This window comes from Lepidochelys kempii, chromosome 11 (assembly GCF_965140265.1).
Source record: "Lepidochelys kempii isolate rLepKem1 chromosome 11, rLepKem1.hap2, whole genome shotgun sequence".
Lineage (NCBI taxonomy): Eukaryota > Metazoa > Chordata > Testudines > Cheloniidae > Lepidochelys > Lepidochelys kempii.
Genome location: NC_133266.1, coordinates 40613861 through 40637381, shown reverse-complemented (window position 1 = coordinate 40637381; position 23521 = coordinate 40613861). Strand labels below are relative to the sequence as shown.

The 23521-nt window shown below is 41.5% G+C and overlaps 1 protein-coding gene across 3 annotated transcripts in view; it reads right to left on the bottom strand.

Moving 5' to 3' along the window:
• The window catches only part of ITGA6 (integrin subunit alpha 6), a 59678-nt gene extending 47584 nt beyond the window's left edge, over nucleotides 1-12094 (bottom strand). For 2 of the 3 annotated variants that reach the window (XM_073305848.1, XM_073305850.1), the window contains exon 1: nucleotides 11803-12093. In XM_073305848.1, coding sequence (XP_073161949.1) covers nucleotides 11803-11966 — 164 coding nt within the window. In that variant the 5' untranslated portion in view covers nucleotides 11967-12093. Of the gene's footprint in view, nucleotides 1-11802 lie in introns of all 3 variants that reach the window. The other variant, XM_073305851.1, reaches the window with a different exon arrangement.
• Between the last annotated feature and the right edge of the window lie 11427 nt (nucleotides 12095-23521).

Sequence of the window (23521 nt, the reverse complement as noted above, 5' to 3'; positions counted from 1 at the left end):
GCAGCCAGTAGGTTTAATGGTTACAAAACTTTAGCACCATGTATGGTAGAACAGGGAAATAAAGTTATAACAGTGGTCCTTTATCAAGAATGGTAAAAAATAAACAGCTATGAACACTGAACCAAGAAAGCTTCAGACATGTCAACAACAGACTTGTGATCAGCAACACCTGGTTGCCTAGTTTGGGTGTGCCCTGAATAAACACGCATTTTCTTTTGAACTTCAACCTGTGCTTATGCAAACATCGCTTACTTTGAAGCACACTGCTTTGTAAGCGTGAGGAGACATTCAGAAGCTGCTTTCGGTTTTGTTTTGCTGTGCATTTACAAGATGTACCTTGTGGACCTGATTTTCAGAAGAATTGAGCACCCAAAACTCTGTAGGAGCTCAGCATTTTTGATAAAAATCAAGTCCCAACTCTTCATCAGCAGTTCAGCTATTTACACAGTTATTGTCCATTTGGCACTCAAGTCCCATGCAGTGTAGAATGTTCTTTAGACTCGAGTTAGCAGATGAAGTTATAGAAAAGGTGGTGCATGCTTACTCTGTCTTGGTATATACGGGTATCTCCAAGATTCCTCATTCCCTTGGGAGAAGGATGCACGAGCATAAAGAAGTGTACAAGCATAGGTTAGACAGTGGCGTTGGAACAATTTTTATAGTGGGAATACTGAAAGCCATTGAACAAAACTGTAAACCCTGTATATGATGGAAACCACTTCAAGCCAGGGGATGCTTCCACACCCCCAGCATCCCTAGTTGCCGCTCCCCTGATCTTAGATGTTGCTGAGGAGCTTATTACTGACTGTAAAATACAGACTGCAGGTTCTGTACAGTATACTAAAACAGGGCTTCTAAGGCACTTTTCCATGGTGTGTATTACAACCAGAGAGAGCACCTTATGGAGCATCTCTCATTCTTGATCCTGGGGACCTCCACCCTTCCCAATCATAATATCCCTATAGAAACTACACCAATTGCTTACATGGGAAAGTAATATTAGGAAAATGTATTTTTAGCTGTGATTTAGCAGTTGGAAACGAGGAAGCGAGCCAACATCATGCACCGAGCCAGCTCTACATAGACCACATCAGCAAAGTGCTTTATGAACCACAATTTGAGAACCACTGCTTTAAGGTTTTCCTAAGATTCCTGAGCGTTGTACAGTATAGTCTCTTTCCATATATTTTACAACAGAATACTTCTGAGTTGCTCATTAAAATAAAATGGCTCAACTGGACTCTTGTTTGCAAAGCAAGAATACCTGTATGCACCCTCTAAGAAGTACTGGGCACATATTGCTCTCATTTCTTAGATACAAGGGAATGTTCCATCTTATCACAAGTACCACACATCCTATGCTAAAGGTGCAGAAGGGCTCTGAGCACAACACATAAGTTAAGATACCTGAGGCTCCATTATTTTTAAGTTTTTATAAACTTTTTAGGGGTGATAAAGGTTAAAGAGAACAGTCATTTAAAAGTAACAGATACAATCCACTAAGATACCGCTTTAAACAAATCTTTCTTTTTTCTAGGCTGGATTCTTATGTGGCTATTTACTGTATAGCAGCTTGCTTGTGTATTTCTGAAACTAATTGCAATTTTTTCATTTCTTAGAAATAAATATATGCATTACTCATGAATTTTGTACAACTTGTTTCTTTCAAAATGTCCCTAAGTATATTTGCATCTTAATACCCCAAGTCTTAGCAAGCATACGACCATAAGATGGTAACTTTATATCAACATATATTTCAGTTAAAAAGTTAAACGCAATCTGTCCATTTGGTGTGGATCATTTTCGTTTGCTTGTTTTTATAGAGTTCATCGACCTACTAGCCGCTTTTCTTTTAGCCTAGTTTTATTCCTTTCCATCTCACCTTCCCAAACCACGTTGTTTCTACCAGTCCTGGGATAGAGATGTTTTCTCCAGTTCCAACTTGATTTTGAAATGTAAAAAAAAACCACCACACAGTGCCACAGAATGGATTTTAACAACAGTTATTCTACATTGGATCTGGCTATTTCTATGAGCAATTTGCCAGATAACAGTTTTGCAAAGAATGACAGTCACGTTTGGAGTGAAGCTTTGCCTAGTTTAACAAAAAAAAAATTGGACTGGCACACACTGTGGCTGATGAAAGATTTACGTCTATAAAAACACCAGGCATCTAATCAATATACTGATTTGGGAACTGTTGTTTTATTTTGCGAGATGGAGAAACCAGACAGCAATAAATTAGATCTGGAAACCAATCTCCTCTGTAATTAGCCCCATGTGGAATACCATTTGTGGGAAGTCAGCCTACCTGCCCTGTTTCTGAATGGCAAGTTATCTGCATTATTTAAAAATCAAGGTTAGTTGTATTTTAAAAACATATACATTGCATGCAGCATGCAGCACTGCTCAGCTATTTCTATGACAAAAATTTTGTGCAAATCACTTAATCTCACTTTCCCACATTTTCCCTCTCTCTAAAATGAATTAACACCCACTATTGCAACTTGCTTTGAGATCATCAGATGAAAGATCCTATACCGGTTGTTTTTTTAAGACTGTTTATTACCAAAACAGGTTTCTAACAAACTTTAGATAATATGACTTTTTTCCCCACTTTGATAACCCCATTATGCAAATTTACAGTGGTCCAACCTATTACAAATTCAGTCCATCAAATGAGCCAGATCCAACCAACTTTATCTGAAGCTTCTACTGACATAGTTATTTAAAACTTAGACTGTTTCTCATACCTTCCATGCAAGGAAAGAGACTTTTTTCTGCCTGGGCATCATGATTGGAAGAAAGGGGTGAATTAGGGCTTGTCTGCATACAAAAACTGTACCACTTACCCTCCCAAGAGTAGGTGCAGATACATCTAAATAAAGGTATATATAGCTTATTCCTATAGCAAAGGGGGAAAAGCTGTACTGATATAAGGCCACCTTAATATCAATCAATATAACTCCATCCACACTAGTGGTTGCACCTATTTAATTTCAATACAAAAAAAAAAAATCCCTACTAACCATAATAGTTAAATTGTTTTAAAAAAATATTAAAGCATGGAAAAGGACTAATTCTTCCTAACAAAAACCTGACATGCAATTGCAACAATGTGGAAATTCCTGCAATCTCCAAGGTTACTGCTACATACCAGCCACTTTTTTTCCACCACCACCAATCTGTGTCTTCATTCCAACCCCCAATTCACTGTTATTCCCTCTGCAGAGACCAGTCTAAAAGCTTCTTCCTCAGCATACTTACGAGAGGGGAACTGAAATTGTGAAAGGAAGATTTCTCTAGATATAAAAAGGAAGTTTTAAGACTCCTGTCTCTAGACTATTAGACCACACAATGCTCTTTCAAATGCTACTGTGCAAATGAAAATCTAAATGGCATGTTTGTCCCAATTCTGCTCTTTTGAAACACCACCTCACACAGCATTGTGGGCCCTGTTTTATGCACAAGACATGCTTCTGAAGGCACTTTCTTACACCTCTTCATCTTGACACACACATGCTCTCTCTTTCTTCCCTTCTTCAGCTGACTGGGTCACAGTTTCACTCTAAAAAGCGATACAAATCTTCGTGTGCCAGTCCATGAGATTAATGCTGCAACTGGTGCTTGGGAAGCTATTTGCCAGCTGACGCTTTCAGCGTTCTGATTCTACACAGAGCCTCAATTCTTAGCTCCAGGAGTCATTTCTGTACAGACTGGAGTTGGAGCAACACACACAAATAGCAAGTATGCCACAGCCGACATCACCCCTTTGGTTTCAGTTTTCATTTGAACAATGAGGGCTGAGGGACAGACTCTTCTTCAGTTCTTCCCTCCTCAGACTTTTGCTGGTAACAGTCATGGTCTTCAGATAAACTTTACCCCATCCCACTGACATCTCGCATTCTCAGTCTGGAAGGTAACAGATGTTTTACTTATTATTAAAATGGATGTGTTAAGTATTATGACCCTTTTGGACAAAAGAATGATTCGTCAATAGCTTCACTGAAGACACGAGGTTTACAGTTTAAGTAGGCGGCATGATTGTGTTGTATGTGTCTGATTACATGGCAGAGGTCTGCCCATCTGTCTGTGCATGTCTACATCAGCCTAGTCTGGAAGAAAGGAGCAGAACAGCTGTGTTACTGTTCAGCCCTTTCTTTTTCCAATAACTTTTATGCATAGTTCTTGGACTGGATTTAAGTTCAATGATTTTTATAACTCACTACCTTTGCTCAAGGACAGCATGAACACTTGACAAAAGAATTCTTTTCCTTCTGTCCTCAACCCGTATATTCCAATATTAATTTAAACTGAACAAGGACAACTGCTTTCTCCCTCTTTCCCCAATTGAAGGTCTGCCCTTGTTTGCACTGACTACGTACAATTTTTGTTCTGTTTGCACTGGCCTACCCTCACCTTCAGTCTGGGAGTATGCAAGGTTAGTTTTTAGATCTGATTCCTTTCCTATTTCTGAGACAATACGGTACTCTGATCACATCAGAATTGACTAAGCTAGCCATATATGATGTTCAGAAGGTTGATTTATATACTGTAATATTATGCAATAAAAACTGTCTTGAATACTGGACTATAATCACAAATTCACCCCTTTCAGAAAGGGTGAGTGCAATAAAAGGGAAGGGTAGGAACTTAAAGCAATTTTGGTAAAAAGAACAAGTTATATTTAGGCTTGGCTGAATTCAATGTTTATCATTTTAACAGCTAAATCTTAAAAATAAATATTGACTTGTTTTGTTATCTGTTTAAATTCTCCCAGTTGTAGGAAATTGCAGAGGAGGTCAATGACAGTGACGCAGAGATTCAAACATGTAAAGCTTTATAACTGTTAAAATACAAATTGTCGACATCCCGTGTCAAAATATGCAAATTAAATATCCTTAAATCAAACTCAAATTAGTTCTCAAGCAACATTTTTTTTCCACTTTGCCTATCTGTACATTTCAATTACCATCAATGGAAAAATTGTGTGTTGATTTGGTGTATGCGGTGAAATCGACGTTTATCGATATTCACTAATAAAAATCTAATCCTTCCAAGCCTAGTTATATTAGAGAGATGTTCTTGCAAAGGCTGCCACATCCATGTTTTCTGCACACAGTAATATCTCAGCTTGCAGAACACCGTTAAAAGAAAAGGAGTACTTGTGGCACCTTAGAAACTAACAAATTTATTAGAACATAAGCTTTCGTGAGCTACAGCTCACTTCACCAGATGCTGTTAGTTATTGTTCCAAACACAGTGTTATTGTTCCAACCTAATGAGAGACTAATAGAGCTTCCAAGGATTTCTAATTGAGCTGCCTGAGACTTTTTGAAAATCAGAAAGATAGAGGTTATCAACCCATACTGCTTCTTAGCTCATCATCACTGCCATCTGCACATATCCTCTTTTCAAGAGTAAGGCCAGATTCAACCCCCATATAAGCTACTGAAACTCCATCAAAGAAAATGAAATGGCATGGGTTCACATTAGGACTGTATTTGGCCCTCAGCCTCAACATACTTAAAGATGAAAATCTATTAAACCAAGCAGAGTGATTGGCTGTGCGCATCTTCCAATAATTAAAAAAAAGTTTCACAACCTTTAATTGCAGCTGCTGGTCTAACTTATTTTTTGAAAGTTGGAGACTGAATTTGAGGCTATTTATCATCATTATGCACACTGGGCGAAATCCTACAGTCCTTCCTTAGGCAAAACTCCCCCTGAAGTCAAAGGAACAAAGCAATGAATTGTTCTTTTGTTTGGTCCTAATATTTAACAATGGTGTTTTAAAAGACATTGTGCTAAAGAAATATGTCACCCTGTTCTCTTGCTTAGTTAGAGTGGGTACAGTCTGAGGCCTTGCCTACACTTTTAAAAGTTTTTCTGCTTTAACTTTACTTACACAGTTGAAGTGTAGATGTATCCCTCCAGTGTAGATGCAGTTTTACCCGCATAAGAGTGTTCATACCTGCTCATCTTATTCCAATTCAGCAAAGCAAAATAAACTATAGATGTATAAAGCACCTTAATCTGATATAACTGCATCTACACTAGGGCTTTTACCAGCATAATTATGTCAGGGGAAAAAAAAATCAAACCCCTTACCAGTAGAACTACATTGTAAAACTTTCTAAGTGTAGTGTAGACTAGGCCTGAGAAACGGACTGCAGGGAATAGCTTCATTGAGATCATGAATGGGTTGCTTATTCCAAGATTCCAATTTTACATTGTTTAAACATTCTCCACTGTAAAATGACAAGTCCTACAATTCATAGTACAGTAGGTGCATGTGTTTGCAGAAATACATTGTTGCAGTGTTATCCTCCTCAATCTTTTGACATAATTTAGCCTCCCTTTTGCCTTGAGGCTCTCAAGATGCTATAAGCTCCTCCCAGCACCTTCTGTACACTGTGGAACAGCTGATCGTGGTGGGTGGGTGGGAGAGGTAGCTTGGCTGCTAAGCACCCACTCATTTTTTCCCCCACCTGGAGCACCCACAGAGTCGGCATCTATGGGCACAAGGACAAAATCTCAAAGGATCAGAGAAAATGGATCACCCACCAAAGACACTGGAAGAACAGTCAGAGCAGTAGGAGAATCAAGAGAGCATAGAGTCTACTCTAAGGGCAAAATTTTCAAAACCACTGACATGACCAGGGATCTTAAGTCATATGTTCCAAAGTGATATAGGCAGGAAGAGCCAGATTAACAAAAGTATTTATGTGTCTAAAGACTGGGGCCTGATTTAAAACTTATTTTGACATAGTTACAGCACTCAGTGTGAAAAATCCATGGAGCTACCTACCTACCGTCACTCAACACTGACAGAAAAACCATTTCTATCAGTATAGACTGAGTCTGTACTGTTGGGTTACAGCAGCATAGCTACAGTGCCATAGCTATGCCGCTGTAGTACCCATGGTGGACACATGACCTCAAATTGGTAGTGGTATTTAAAAAGGTGCCTAAGTGAGTTAGGTTCCTAACCCCCATTGATTTCAGAGATCTGGACTTTGCTCTCCATCCAGACAGCTAAACCTTCATCTAGGTCCTCAACATCTTGAATCTTGACTTCTGCCATCTCCTCCTCCTGTCTTGCCTTGACAAAATACTATCCCTTTAAATCTATTCAAAATACTAATTTCACTGGGGCTACTCATGCACATAAAGGTACACACAGACTTAAATGCTCATATGATTAGCAGTCTAATTCACAACATTCAGGCTGATATTCTTTCAATCTCTGTGACTTGGCAAAGAACTAAATCAAAAGTAACTCCATGGCAGTCAACATGAATTGTGACATTTTACTCTATCTACAAATATCATTATGACGTACATATAAATTCCTCGTTTTATAATTATAAATATTTGTTTAAATTATCATTTGACTCTAGGAATATATTATCCATTGCATCCCGTGAATGAGGAAAAGGATGATCAAAAGCAAACGCTGTGCTTTATTAAAGGCAACTGCTGTTAGCCCTTTATCTGAGTTACACTTCTTCAGACTTCTCCAGCCCTCATCCTACTGATGATTTTAACAATTCTCACTGACTCAAACACTACCAGTAGGGAAATGAAAATCATCTACCTATCTTAAAAACCTCATCAGATAAGGGGCAAGAGGAGGAAGAGATTAAGGAAATGTAACAGAGATAACTGTGGTTGCCTTTAATTAAATTTAGTTTGCTTTTATCACCCTCTTCATCATTCACAGGCTGAAATGGGTAATATATTCCTAGATTCAAATGATGGTGTCTGAGCCTTCTTTATTTGCTGCTTGGTTGTTGTTGGGTTGTTTGTGGTTTATTTGTTTTTTGTTGGGTTTTTTTTTGTTTTGTTTTTTGCTAAAGATCCAGTTACATGGCATGAGACAAATGTATTCAGTTTTGATTTTATAAAGGTTTTTCAGTTTAGAATGAGGGCCCATGCCAAAAGGGGTCATGGCTGCATATAAAACAATCTTTACAAAAGAGCTGGAAAACATGCTGAAAAGGAGAAATATAGCTGGGGATTCACAGGTATTCCACCATCACTTCCCTCTCACCACAGCCTTATTCTCAGCTGTGACAGTGAAAAGAATCATTTTTAACCAACATATGGGCTCAATTTCTGTCAACTCCTCTCCCACTGGTTGGCCTACCTCCCTGGAATACCTGGACAGTAGACACAGCTTGTCCTGCCTATAACTAGTCATGTTTGGCATAGCTTCCACTAGGATCAGTACCCAGTAGGCATTCCAAATAGGAATTATGAAAATGAGTGCAATTAATTTTGCAAACATAAGATCAAGTCTGGAAGTTCTCATTTAGAATTTCTCCCTTTTTTTTCCCCCAGCACAACCTCCATCATCTTCAATTAGATTTTTGTCTAAGTAAGGGCTGAGTAAAAACAGGTTCAGATTCTGATGTCAGTTACATAATCGGTTACATCAGAAATTGGACCTGAATAAGGAGTTCAGGATTTGACCAATAGACAAAACACTTTTCCTGCCCCAGACAGTTTAAAAAATGTAAAACCTCTGGAAGGCAATATCACCATCATCTTGTAAGGGTTTCTATCTATCCTAATCTGGTCTCCATTACTGCCCCACAAAATCTTTCACCTATTTAGCCTCACAACAGCCCTGTGAGGTAGGGAAGTGCTATATTCTCATTTTAACAGATTTTCTCATGGTCACACAAGAAATCTGTAGCTAAGCAGGGAACAGAACCCAGGCTTCCGGAGTTCCAGGCTAGTACTCTAATCACTGGACCATCCTTCCTTATTCTACTTTTGGGAGAGTCAGATTGAAAGAAAAAAGTGGTCAATGTGTCTTTACATACCCAAAGTACCTAGCAGCCTCTGAATGTAGCTACTGTAGTTTGGTTTGTCTTTTTAGAATTTTGGTTTTTTCCTTTCCATGAAAGTTTAGATCCAGAAAGCCATGTCAAAGTTGAAAGAATCTATGAGTTTTCTCCACCCACAGATTTGGATTGCTCTCAGTACGGAGAAGGCAATTTCATGCTAATAATCTTTAAGAAGTTTCAGTTAAATTTCAGGTTTCAGAGTAGCAGCCATGTAGTCCGTCTGTAGTTAGTCTGTATTCGCAAAAAGAAGTACTTGTGGCACCTTAGAGACTAACAAATTTATTTGAGCATAAGCTTTCATGAGCTACAGCTCATTTCATCGGATGCATTCAGTGGAAAATACAGTGGGGAGATTTATACACATAAATTGTTTCAGATACATAAACATTGTTTCATGTTCTCTATGTATATAAATCTCCCCACTGTATTTTCCACTGAATGCATCCTATGAAGAGAGCTGTAGCTCACGAAAGCTTATGCTCAAATAAATTTGTTAGTCTCTAAGGTGCCACAAGTACTCCTTTTCTTTTTAGCTAAATTTCACAGACTCAGAGTACCGTGACTGCCTTCCAAAGGATTATTAGTGACCCATGAATGACTGCAATTGTCCCTACACATTCTGATACACTTACTAGCAGCATTGACAGTACCATGGAGCTCTAATAAACTTAAGATACTTTTTCTCAATAAAAGAATTAAGATGAGACAAGCTTTCAAGAATCACATGCATAAGCTGTTACATAGGACCATGATGTATGATTCTAAAAGGCAATTTTTTGGGTTTAGATTTTCATTCTTTAGCATTGGAGAACTTTGTGTCCTCAATAACTATGGAATTCTTATAGCTCTGGATTTAAACCCATGCAACCTCCCTGAAATCAATGAAATTGTATATGGCGCAAGTCAGGGCAGAAAGTGGCCCTGGAAGTTTTAAGTAAGGTTATCAGGTAACTTTCTTGCTGGCTTCACTTCTTCTCTTATGCACTATGGACTCCATGCTCTTCTTTTTGAATTAAAATAAAATATTAGTTTTGGTCTTTCATAAATCCTCACATAGTATGATATCTCCCATAGATAACATATACAGTAAAATCTGTAAATGTGTTCAGATTTATAGAGACCAGGTGGGTGAAGTAATATCTTTTATTGGACCAATTTCACACAGGACCAAATACTTCTGCATTCAGTTACTTCCATGGCTCTCCCTGAAGCCATATAAAGGAACATTTTATTTTGCTCCGGGTCTTCCATGAACAAGGCCTTTATTATCATGATTATGTTGGAAACACCTGATTTATTTGCCCAGCCCTTCCAGAAGGAGCTCACATCTGTAGTGTGAAGCAGGTTCAGTCTTGAACACCAGTGATTCTATTGCAGAAATACACACATATCATCACTTGGATTGCTTTTGATCCAGTCATCATGTAAGTCAGCCAGAACATAGGAAGATTATTTTAACTCAAAAATTCAATTCACATTTTATCAGAAACATCCTACTTCATCTCAGGACAATGTCTAGATTAATTCCTACATCAGCAAAGAGAGAGAAATAGCACAGATCAGCATTTTGTGATTATGCAGCAAGAGTACAGCTCATCAGTACAGTTATAATAAACAGGTTTCAGAGTAGCAGCCGTGTTAGTCTGTATTCGCAAAAAGAAAAGGAGTACTTGTGGCACCTTAGAGCCTAACCAATTTATTTGAGCATAAGCTTTCCTGAGCTACAGCTCACTTCATCGGATACTCCTTTTCTTTTTGCTAATATGCATCAGTTTCTTCATTTGCTTCAGTCTGCTTTTCCCTAAACAGGAGTACACTTGCTTTCCTGAGCGCTTCATTCTGAAGCCACTGCTTCTGGCTTGATTTAAGAACACTGAAGTCCTTTGGGGGGCAAGGTCCTTTTGTTGTCATACGCCCCTTCGGAATTCTTTGTTCGCAGTGACCAAGAAGGCAAGGTCAGTGTGAGCCTGGTGGAAAACACGTCTCTCTGCAGTATTGCTGTTCCCCCGAAGAAACCTCTTTAGTTTTAAATCATTATGACATGAAAAAAGTGTGAGGTTTTCAACTAGACATTTATGACGGAGCTCGCCCTTGACTGCTGCACGAGTGCACACCAGTACAGAGATTTTGGTTTGCCCCTTGGCTTTTAAACAATCCAGCTCAGCTCAGACATTTTGAGTTAAACCAGTGCGAATATACAGTAGGTCCTGTCGGCGGCCACACGGTTTCCCCTGCTCTGAAAAGCATCTGGTGCCCTCATCTACACAACTTTTCCTAACAGGTGGCTGTTCCGCCCTTGGGGGGGAAAAGTCTCTTTTCCGTGCCCTGCAGTGAGAAGCCCGTGCAAGTCCGCACCCAAAGAGCCGCACGCACCTTGCGGAGAACTCCTAACACGCGGAGTCCCGTCCCTCCCGCAGCGGCGCCGCCAGCTACCCAAACCCCAACCAGTGCTGCTGCCCGGGCGCGCCCCAGCTGCATTAGTAACCGCGGGCTTCGGCCAACACACCCCTGAAACCAAGCGCCCAGGACGGAAGGAGGACGGGAGGGAGGGGACACGCTGCAGCGCCGCTAACCCGCTCCCACCTGCAGGGCTCGCCTGTGAAACACACACCCCGGCCCGCGCCCAGCCCGCAGCTCCACACAGCTCAGCCCGGGAGTTTGAAACCGGCCCGGTCGCCCCGGACAGATGCCAGGGTCCCCCGCCCGCCCCAGGGACCCCCCCAGGCGGCGGAGAGCGGCTCCCGGCCGGGGCTGGGCGCAGCCAGCAGCGGGCCAGGGCTCGGCAGCGCCCTTGGCTCCTTTCTTCCCGCTGGTCCAGGAGCCTGCCCGGGGAGGGGCAGGGGGCCCCGCGCCGCGCTCCAGCGGGAAAGTTTTCGTGCGGAGGGGAAGGGGGAAGTTCCCGGGGCCGAGGGAATGGGGGCGGGGGGGGGGGGGAAGCACTTACAGCCTCCTGTCCTGCGGCTGCAGCTGCCAGTGCATGGCCAGGGAGAAGCCGAACAGGCTGCCCGGCTCCCCTTTCCGCAGGATCACATTGTCGGTGTCCAGGTTGAAGGCGGAGGCGAGGCAGGGGAAGAGGGACAGGTAGAGGAGCGTCTTCCCGAGGGCCATCTGCTCTCACGGCTCCGGCCGGGGACCGAGGGGGGAGCGGAGACCTGCTCCTGCGCTGCGCCCTTCCCCAGACTGCGCCTGGCGCTCCCCTCGCTGCCACACGCTGAATGAGCCCGTTGTTCTCCTGAGACTCCCAGGCTTTGCACTAAGTGACGAAGAGAGGCGAGCCCCGCCTCCCCAGCCACGCCGGGCCCCGGCCCTGCAGCCCTCAGCCTCTCCTAGCCCTGCCCTGCCTTTCTGGCCCTGCCAATCCCCCAGCCCCCGAACAGCACCACGAGGCTCTTCCAGCCCGGTTACTACTATAAGTAACCTCTGCAACCGTCCAGGATTTAGAGCCTATCCCAGCTAATGCTTATCTGTACTGGGTCTTTTAGTCCCTGTTGCAAAGCACACACACACCCAAACTCTACATAGACCGAAGTCTTCTCTAAACTGTCTTCAGGGCACTGTAGCCTCAAACCTCCATAATAGCTGAAGAGATCTGAGATTACCTTACTCCTAATCTATCACTGTTAATAAACAGTCTGTCATTTTATCTCATGCAAATCGCATTGCAAAACAGCTGCAGGGATGTTTTGTAAATTACATACCATCCTGGAAGGGTAAAGAGTGTCAGCGGTGATTCTTACTTTGTTTGCGGTTGACTTTTGTTACTGCATCCTGCATTCATTTTCTTTTCCTAACGTACAGTTTTTAAAAACCCTACAAAAATCAGTAACGGCATAGGACAGTAGTATGTATTCTTGGCCGTTAGTATGTATTTTCTGAAAAGCAGGGGCAGGCCAAGTTTTAGCTACAAAGACCAAACAGCCCTGAATCAGGAGTGATGATGCCTGTGCTTCCATAGCATGGGTTTTTCTAGGTCTTTCATCAAAATGCAAGTATCCTTGTGATCCAAATGTTCTTACAACACGATGACGGCTTGTGATTAGAATCTACTGGATCTGAAGCTGACATGTTCAGTTTAGTCAAGTCAGTTCTGTACATGACTGGTTTGAATTGGCTTGTATTTTTTCTCCTAAACCTTTTGCCAAACCCCTATGACAACACTGCTGTGGTGGAATTATTTTGGGTGCTAGATTATTTTGGGTGTATGAGCAATTGAGTCTGCTTGAAATGCCATTCAGGCAGATTTTTAAAAATATATTTCACCAAGGTCCTCATAATATAGTTACATATTTTCTTATGGTCATTGATACTATAAATATTTTTTAAAGAAAAAAGAAATCCATCTGCTACTCTTATGAAGCCCCCCCCCTCCAAAAATGTGCTTCTGTAGCCTGGAAACCAAAACACATACTTTGGCAGGGAAGGGGGTATTTAAACACTCTTATACTGGATCCAGAAAATAGTTTGGACAATGCTGATATGTTACATTTATTGGACCCCTCTTGCCAATCCTGTCTAGGTATTTTTTACTTGTTTACTATTAGCCATATCAATGGTGAGATGAAAAACAATTTCACATTTTCTTATTACCAGAACTAACTAATAATGAACATTCAAAAATGTAGTTACATGAAAACCTCTCCCAGTACCAACAAATATCGATTGTTTATAAGGTGGAGCAGAGATGCACTAAAAACTTTTAGAATTACATTGGGATAGTCTCAAACAGGTGAGACATGGTGGAGGAGGTAATATTTTTTATTAGACCAACTTCTGGTTGCGAGAGACAAGCTTTCAAGCTACAGGTGGTCTATTATACAAATTTCATTTTATTTGCTTTAATATGTCCTACGGAGTGGGGGCGGGGAGCGGGAGAAGCAAGTTTGAAAATGTCAGTTTCCTTCTTTGTCCAAGTGGCCCATGATATTGCAGAAATTAGCCCACCTGCAGAAAAATGTTATGGGACATCTAGCAGCCAACACAAACTTCAGTACTTCTTATTTGGTCCTGTCCCAGTATAAAGGAGGATGAAAATTTGGTATGATAGCCAATTAACTTTGACCGCTATAATAATGCATAATAATGTATATAATAATGCAATGTTTCTGAAAGAAACAATAGCCATGGCTACTGTCTCAGTCAGCTCAAAGCCATGTGTCCTTTCTCTAACACATGCTCTGCCATAGCAGAATTTTCAGCTGTCTGTTTATTAATGGCATGTTGGTATTCTGCCAAATGGGCTGCAAGACATTGGCCTGCTGTGCCTACTTATTGAGGAAGCATCAGTGCCAGAAATACTCTCCTCCTCAATGTAGCAATTGTTTATTTAATTATAAGAACTAATTTTTCATTTTTAGAAATGAAAGTGGAGAGCTGAAGCCAGATAAGACATTTTAGTCTATGTTCTGGAGAAACTCTGAAGAGTGATGCCTTGCATTGTTGACCCTTTATCTTTCAGATGAACAAAAACACCTGACCTTTATTTGGCATAAAAAGTAGTGTATCATTTACTGGTATACGTGGGCACACAGCTGTGTATCTTTCATGCTGCACATTTAAAATTCTTGAAAAGCAAAAATATGTAGACATATCACCTTTTCGTCCTTAAATTAAATTCAGTGTCCTTATTTATTGTATTTAATTTCAGATGGAAAATTGACCCTGGCCTACAGTACTAAAACTAGTTATAAGGTTCTCTAAATCCTTAATTGAATCAAACTTTGTGGGTTCAGAATTATACATGGAATCAACCGTTTTGAATGATTTCTTTAATGCGATGGCTTTACAATTTTTAGAATTGCTGGCTTTCCCAGACTTAGTTCAGCACAGGTGAGGCCTCTGAGCAGCTATAGCAATCAGCTGAACAGACTATTACTCTTTTGTGCACGAACACATTTTTGCTAGAATTTCCGCTACTGCTGTCTTCAGTTCTGTTCCACCCGTGTTAGCACTAGTGAGCAGCAGAGTAAACAAGATGCCTGCAGCTGTTGGCATTTTAAGCAAAATGTTGTGCTCTGAGCAGATTAGATGTCATGGTGATTAAAATGCCAGTGTCTCCCTGGAGGCCTGTCTACACTAGCACTCCCACTAGTACTGCTCCACCAATTGAGTTGAATGTGTGCTAGCAAAGGAGGGGTATTTTTGCAAAAAGAAAATATTTTTTTACAATCCTAATGTAGATACCCTGGCCCAGATCTACACTGGGATTTAGGCGTTGCTACCACAGGAACACACTGAAATCCACAAAGCCTGAGTTAGGTGCATAGGTTCCCTCTAAATGAATGAGAAGAAATAGGCACCTGACAATGAGATCTACAGAAGACAACATGCTAGGTAAGGAGCTGCCTAAAACAGCCAATGAGAGATGCTGACAAGAGGGATGTGCCGTAGACCCTGCTCCTCTCTCAGAGATCAGTGCCTAAATCCAGGCTGCAAGGACGCATTTACTACGGCATAGTGAGCCACGAACAGGAACCCACCACTCGGAGTCAGGCAGATTAGGCGCTTAAGTAGCTTCTTGTGGGAATGAGTTAGGTGCTTTTCTCTCTCCATGCAAAACTGGGTAGAGGAGGAAGGTGCCAGTGCCCAGTTTGTAACTTTTAACTCAGTGGTTAAAGCACTCATCTGGAACGCAGAGAACCCAGGTTCAATTCCCCTGTCTGCCACAGTGGGAAAAAGGGTTTTAACAGGAATCTCCCCATACCTCTCAGGAGAGTGCTCTCACCCCCGAGGAGCTACTGGATATTCTGATGTGGGGGTGTCTGTTTGAGCTGTTCCACTGTGGATAAATAACAAGAGTGATTGGGGCAGGGGTACTGTACCCTGGATCTCCTACCTCCCAGATGAATGACCTAAGCACTGGATTTCAAAGTCTCTCTCTTTCTCATTCCCACCCTACCATGACTGTTCCACTGAGACTTCAGTGAGAACAGGCATCCAAACACGTAGAGTGAGGCAGCATAGCACCTGTGCAGAGGCAGAAACTAGGCACCCAGGAAACTTTTACACTGAAAACTTAGGCACCAAGTGAGTTTAGGTGCCTAGTGGATTTAGCAGGAATTTTGTGGATCTGGGCCTCTGTCCCTCCGGTGGGTGTGGAGAGAGATTCAAGCAGGGTATTGGACTATGAGAACCCAGAGAAAGAGGTGCAGTCTCTCCATAAATGATGTGGCAATAAGAAATGTGTAATTAATGTAAAGCTTACTGCAAAAACATATATTTTTTAAAAGGGGCAGAATAGACTTGGTGGGGGTGGAGAGTTCAAACATCCTGAAGTTTGCCTACTGCAGCTAAATGTACAAGGGCTATCTTGCCTCAAATGAGAAGTGCTGCTCCATTTTGGAATTATTTTGTCCCATAATACGTGGGCCATGGCTGACTAGTTTTACATTTGATCCCTGTTTGTTTGTTCGTTTGTTTGTTTGTTGGTGGAGGAATAAAATCCCAATTCAACACATTTATGAAATGAACTTGTTAAATGTTTCCAATTTTTCTTTCAATTTATCACCAACACAACTAATTATCTTGTTCATCAAAATTTAATATGCACACATAGGCCCAGAATCAGCCCCTCTACTCCCTGTGTAGCTGGGAACAGGGAGAGGGAGCTGGTTGAAAAGGTGTCTGGAGCTCCCTGATCCTTGAAGTAGTAGGCATGGGGCTATTCCCAAGGAAAAACTTCAAGCTGCCTCAGGCTGCTCTAAGTTGCAAGATGCATAGATAGCAGTTTTCAGAGTAACAGCCGTGTTAGTCTGTATTCGCAAAAAGAAAAGGAGGACTTGTGGCACCTTAGAGACTAACCAATTTATTAGAGCATAAGCTTTCGTGAGCCACAGCTCACTTCCTCAGATGCATCTGAGGAAGTGAGCTGTGGCTCACGAAAGCTTATGCTCTAATAAATAGATAGCAGTGACTCCCAAAAGTCCTTTCTTGCAGCTAGAGATCACTGCAGTACAAGAGTACGCTGGCCACACTTCCTTTTCGTTGGCCATGCCTCCTATGCCTGGTACTGCAAGTAGGGTTGGCTTAAAGCCAGTTATGCGAGCTCTATCCCACTGGAGGATTCCTCTAGGCAATGGGGACCTCCAGGTGCAAAGTAGTCTTAGTGGGGATGATGATTTGTCCGCTTAGTGTTCATGTGAACGTAGAATGACTTTTACCATAATAATTTAATACATTACTACAAATATTCTTATATAAAACAACTCAGGAATAACTACAGGGCCCTGTCATTTCCAACTGAAGTCAAGAGAAAGAATCCCATCCCAAGAATCCCTTCAAAGAAAGCTGCAGCGGCACAGGAGCTAGCAAACAGAGCTGTAAACAGGGCAGTTTGAGTGGGAGTTCTGTTGGAGGAGAAGGTATTTGTGTGTGTTTGGTTTTGTATTGGTAGTATTTGTATGTGTAGAGGCTTGTAGGGGCTTTGTGCTGGGAGAGAAGCTGAGCCCTGATTAGGGGGCGGGGCTTCACTGACTAGGGGTCCTATAAAGGTAGCAGCCAGTCAGGCAGTGGCACAGACAGCTGCAGCGGCACAGGAGCTAGCAAACAGAGCTGTAAACAGGGGAGTTTGAAAGCGGAGTTTGTCTTGTGGTGCTTGTGTGGGGTTTGGTTTTGCTGTGGGTGGTGGTGTTTTGGTGTGGTTTGTGTTTCCCAGATTAACAGGATTTAGGTGGGAAGGCTATGACAGATTCAGAGGTGGCAGTGGGAGTGACACATGTAGCAGATGACACAATGAAGATGACTGGATGTGGAAGCTGTGGTATGTACATGATCCTGGAGGGGGCACCTGGTAAGAGTTTTGTCTGCATGAAATGCCGTCTGATAGAGCTGATGGAGGAAAAGATCAGAGGTTTGGAGATGCAGGTGGAAAGTCTGGTAGAGTTTAGGAAGGGGTTTGAGCAGATTATGGAGCAAAGACATGAGGTATCTGAAGGGAAAAGCTCAGACTTGCAGATGGAAGCAGGACTAGGGAATTCTGAGGGGAGACTGGGTGAGGAAAGTGGTCAGTGGAAGCATGTGACTAAAAGAACTAGGCAGAGGAAAAGACGGGCTAGTGAAGGAGAAATAGAGCTTCAGAATAGGTTTGCAGAGTTGGAAAATGAAGAAGGGGCTCAGCAGGTAGTCACTGAAGGTGACAGGGCAAGGAAGAAGAGAAGAGCGGTTAGTCCTATAGGAAAAGGGGAAGAGTTAATGGAGATTACACCAAATATGAGCCCCAGGAGGATACAGGATGGGTTAAAAAGGATTACAAGGGAGAATGGGAATGGAAAAAACTTGCAGCCAGAGGGAACAGGGGATAGACTGGAGAATAGCACCGTCACTAGGAAAAGGCAGGTCTATGTGATTGGGGACTCTTTACTGAGAAGAATAGATAGGCCTGTAACCAGAGCTGATCCAGAAAATAGGAGGGTGTGCTGTCTTCCAGATGCTAAGATACGGGATGTAGACCTGAGGTTAAAAAGGATTCTAAAGGGAGTGGGAAAGAATCCCCTAATTATCCTTCATGTGGGAACAAATGATACGGCTAGATTCTCGCTGGAAAGTATTAAGCGTCCTCCCCAGCCTAGCATAGTCTCCCTTAAGGAAATTGAGGCTCAGGTGATCTTTAGTGGGATTCTGCCTGTTCCTAGAGAAGGGCAACAAAGGTGTGACAAGATTATGACTATCAATAGATGGCTTAGGCAGTGGTGCTATAAGGAGGGCTTTGGGATGTATGGCCATTGGGAGGCATTCATGGATAGAGGACAGTTCTCTCGGGATGGACTTCATCTGAGTAGGGAAGGAAATAGACTTCTAGAATGGAGGCTGGCACAACTGATTAAGAGAGCTTTAAACTAGGAATTTGGGGGAGATGGTTGGGAGATGTCCAGGTAATCTCCACGCCAGAATTTAGCATAGAGTGGAAAGAAAATGAAGTAAGAGTGGATACAGCTGTAGGTAGGAGGAAGGGCAGTGTAGATACAAGTCTAATAGGTTATACTGGTAGTAAAATAACGGTGCCTAATAAGGTACAGAATGTGAGCGAGGCCAAACAGCAAAAATTAAGATGTTTGTACACTAATGCAAGGAGCCTAGGTAACAAAATGGAGGAACTAGAGTTACTGGTGCAGGAAGTGAAACCAGATATTATAGGTATAACAGAGACCTGGTGGAATAGTAGTCATGACTGGGCTACAGGTATTGAAGGGTATGTGCTGTTTAGGAAAGACCGAAATAAAGGTAAAGGTGGTGGAGTAGCACTGTATATCAATGATGAGATAGAATGTAAAGAAATAAGAAGCGATGAAATGGATATGACTGAGTCTGTCTGGGCAATAATTAAATTGGGGAAGAAAACTATTAGAGCCTCCCCTGGGATAGTGCTTGGGGTGTGCTATAGACCGCCGGGATCTAATTTGGATATGGATAGAGCCCTTTTTAATGTTTTTAATAAAGTAAATACTAATGGAAACTGTGTGATCATGGGAGACTTTAACTTCCCAGATATAGACTGGAGGATGAGTGCTAGTAATAATAATAGGGCTCAGATTTTCCTAGATGCGATAGCTGATGGATTCCTTCAACAAGTAGTTGCTGAACCGACTAGAGGGGATGCCATTTTAGATTTGGTCTTGGTGAGTAATGAGGATCTCATAGAGGAAATGGTTGTAGGGGATAATCTTGGCTCAAGTGATCATGAGCTAATTCAGTTCAAATTGAATGGAAGGATTAACAAAAATAAATCTGCAACTAGGGTTTTTGATTTCAAAAGGGCTGACTTTCAAAAATTAAGGAAATTAGTTAGGGAAGTGGATTGGACTGAAGAATTTATGGGTTTAAAGGTAGAGGAGGCCTGGGATTATTTTAAATTAAAGCTGCAGAAGCTATCGGAAGCCTGCATCCCAAGAAAGGGGAAAAAATTCATAGGCAGGAGTTGTAGACCAAGCTGGATGAGCAAGCATCTTAGAGAGGTAATTAAGAAAAAGCAGAAAGCATATAGGGAGTGGAAGAAGGGAGGGATCAGTAAGGAAAGCTACCTTATTGAGGTCAGAATATGTAGGGATAAAGTGAGACAGGCTAAAAGTCAAATAGAGTTGGACCTTGCAAAGGGAATTAAAACCAATAGTAAAAGGTTCTATAGTCATATAAATAGGAAGAAAACAAAGAAAGAAGAAGTGGGACCGCTAAAAACTGAGGATGGAGTGGAGGTCAAGGATAATCTAGGCATGGCCCAATATCTAAACAAATACTTTGCCTCAGTCTTTAATAAGACTAAAGAGGATCTTAGGGATAATGGTAGCATGATAAATGGGAATGAGGATATGGAGGTAGACATCACCATATCTGAGGTAGAAGCGAAACTCAAACAGCTTAATGGGACTAAATCGGGGGGCCCAGATAATCTTCATCCAAGAATATTAAAAGAATTGGCACAAGAAATTGCAAGCCCATTAGCAAGAATTTTTAATGAATCTGTAAACTCAGGGGTTGTACCATATGATTGGAGAATTGCTAACATAGTTCCTATTTTTAAGAAAGGGAAAAAAAGTGATCCAAGTAATTATAGGCCTGTTAGTTTGACATCTGTAGTATGCAAGGTCTTGGAAAAAATTTTGAAGGAGAAGGTAGTTAAGGACATTGAAGTCAATGGTAAATGGGACAAAATACAACATGGTTTTACAAAAGGTAGATCGTGCCAAACCAACCTGATCTCCTTCTTTGAGAGAGTAACAGATCTTTTTAGATAAAGGAAACGCAGTGGATCTAATTTACTTAGATTTTAGTAAGGCGTTTGATACTGTGCCACATGGGGAATTATTAGTTAAATTGGATAAGATGGGCATCAATAGGAAAATTGAAAGGTGGATAGGGAATTGGTTAAAGGGGAGACTACAACGGGTCCTACTGAAAGGTGAACTGTCAAGTTGGAGGGAGGTTACCAGTGGAGTTCCTCAAGGATCAGTTTTGGGACCAATCTTATTTAATCTTTTTATTACTGACCTGGGCACAAAAAGTGGGAGTGTGCTAATAAAGTTTGCAGATGATACAAAGCTGGGAGGTATTGCTAATTTAGAGAAGGACAGGGATACCCTACAGGAGGATCTGGATGACCTTGTATACTGGAGTAATAGGAATAGGATGAAATTTAATAGTGAGAAGTGTAAGGTCATGCATTTAGGGATTAATAACAAGAATTTTAGTTATAAGCTAGGGACGCATCAACTAGAAGTAACGGAGGAGGAAAAGGACCTTGGAGTATTGGTTGATCATAGGATGACTATGAGCTGCCAATGTGATATGGCTGTGAAAAAAGCTAATGTCGTCTTGGGATGCATCAGGAGAGGTATTTCCAGTAGGGATAAGGAGGTTTTAGTACCGTTATATAAGGCACTGGTGAGACCTCACCTGGAATACTGTGTGCAGTTCTGGTCTCCCATGTTTAAGAAGGATGAATTCAAACTGGAACAGGTACAGAGAAGGGCTACTAGGATGATCCGAGGAATGGAAAACTTGTTTTATGAAAGGAGACTCAGGGAGCTTGGCTTGTTTAGCCTAACTAAAAGAAGGTTGAGGGGAGATATGATTACTCTCTATAAATATATCAGAGGGATAAATACCAGAGAGGGAGAGGAATTATTTAAACTCAGTACCAATGTGGACACAAGAACAAATGGATATAAACTGGCCACTAGGAAATTTAGATTAGAAATTAGACGAAGGTTTCTAACCATCAGAGGAGTGAAGTTTTGGAATAGCCTTCCGAGGGAAGTAGTGGGGGCAAAAGATCTATCTTGCTTTAAGATTAAACTCGATAAGTTTATGGAGGAGATGGTATGATGGGATAACATGGTTTTGGTAATTAAATATTCATGGTAAATAGGCCCAATGGACTGTGATGGGTTTTTAGATGGGGTAAGATCCAAGTTACCCGGGAAAGAATTTTCTGTAGTATCTGGCTGATGAATCTTGCCCATATGCTCAGGGTTTAGCTGATCGCCATATTTGGGGTCGGGAAGGAATTTTCCTCCAGGGCAGATTGGAAGGCCCTGGAGGTTTTTCGCCTTCCTCTGTAGCATGGGGCACGGGTCACTTGCTGGAGGATTCTCTGCTCCTTGAGGTCTTCAAACTACAATTTGAGGACTTCAATAGCACAGATATAGGTGTGAGGTCTTTTTTAGGAGTGGTGGGTGAAATTCTGTGGCCTGCATTGTGCAGGAGGTCAGACTAGATGATCATAATGGTCCCTTCTGACCTAAATATCTATGAATCTAAAAGCTGGATTAGGCTCATAGCAGACAAGGCTCAACTGCAAAGTTGACTTTTGCTAGAAACAGTCTGTGAGGGAGGGTGAGCAAAGGTAGCCTTTAACTACCTTCACTTTCACTGGAGGCTGGGGCTGACTGCCCCTGGCATAGTTTGGAATAGCCCCAGGCCTGGACTATGAATGGTGGCCAGCATTTGCACACAGGCCACGTTTCAGTAAACAAAAACTAAACAATACTGAAAAATTAAGATATTTGCTATTTTAATCTCCTTACAAGACAAAAAACGACTTGAGGTGTTCATCATGAGTAAAATTAGTGGCCAGGTAGTCTGAGAATATACATTAGAGCAGATTCTGCTGTGCGTGAGACTTACCAGAAATCCATGAGCAGCAGTAGGAGCTCAGTGCTGGAGTTGTCCAACCTTGTTGTAAGCTGTTCAGAGGCAGGGCCTAGAGATCATCAAGAAGTAGTGGAATCATGGATGTAAAAAACAAGCAAAAAATCCTTAAAAGAATAACCTTTAGGCCTTTTTCAGATATCCAAAAAACAAAACAAAAAAGCCCCACAACAAAGAGCACAACTCTATTTCTTCCCATTTCCTCATAAAGGATTGATGTAAAATGTAAAGACTTAATGATGATTGCATTTTATGACCTTTCTGAAGATAGCATTGGGAACATTTCAGTACTTAAGTTGAAGCAATAAAACTTATGCTATCCTTGTTCCAATCCCTTCAGTGAGAAGGAAGAGAAGTGCAAAAAAGACTAACGGGATGCAGTTCCTCTGAGGTGGAACAGCTAAGGGAGCGAATCAGCACATACTGATGTTGGTAAATGGAGCCTCGAACTTTTTGCTCCAGACAAAGTTTACTTTCTCTGGTTTCAGAGTAACAGCCATGTTAGTCTGTATTCGCAAAAAGAAAAGGAGTACTTGTGGCACCTTAGAGACTAACCAATTTATTAGAGCATAAGCTTTCGTGAGCTACAGCTCACTTCTCTGTGAAATCAAAACACCTTCTTTGTTGCTATTGGTTGCAGGAATGCTAAGTGCTCTGTCAGAGGAGAGTTTGGAAGACCTCATCTTTCTGAGTTTGTAACTATAGCCTAAGGGTTAAATTCAGCCCTGCTATAAGGTAGTGCAACTCTACTGACTTCAGTGACCTTACAGCTAATTACAGAGGGCTAAATTTGGCCTTAGGTGTTCAAGTTCTTTCAGACTGAGCATATGTGGAGCTTCAAGATGTTAAATTAATATTTAGGTTCCATTTTTGAAACATGGTTTTATCAGCTTCTGTTCACTTTGTCTTTAGTATGCCTTGTGGCAACAGATATGACTTTGATACCTTTTAATGTAGTGGACATTAGCTATTGGATTGTGGTAAATAAAATAAATAAATAAATATCTCCTGCATACTTTCTGTCA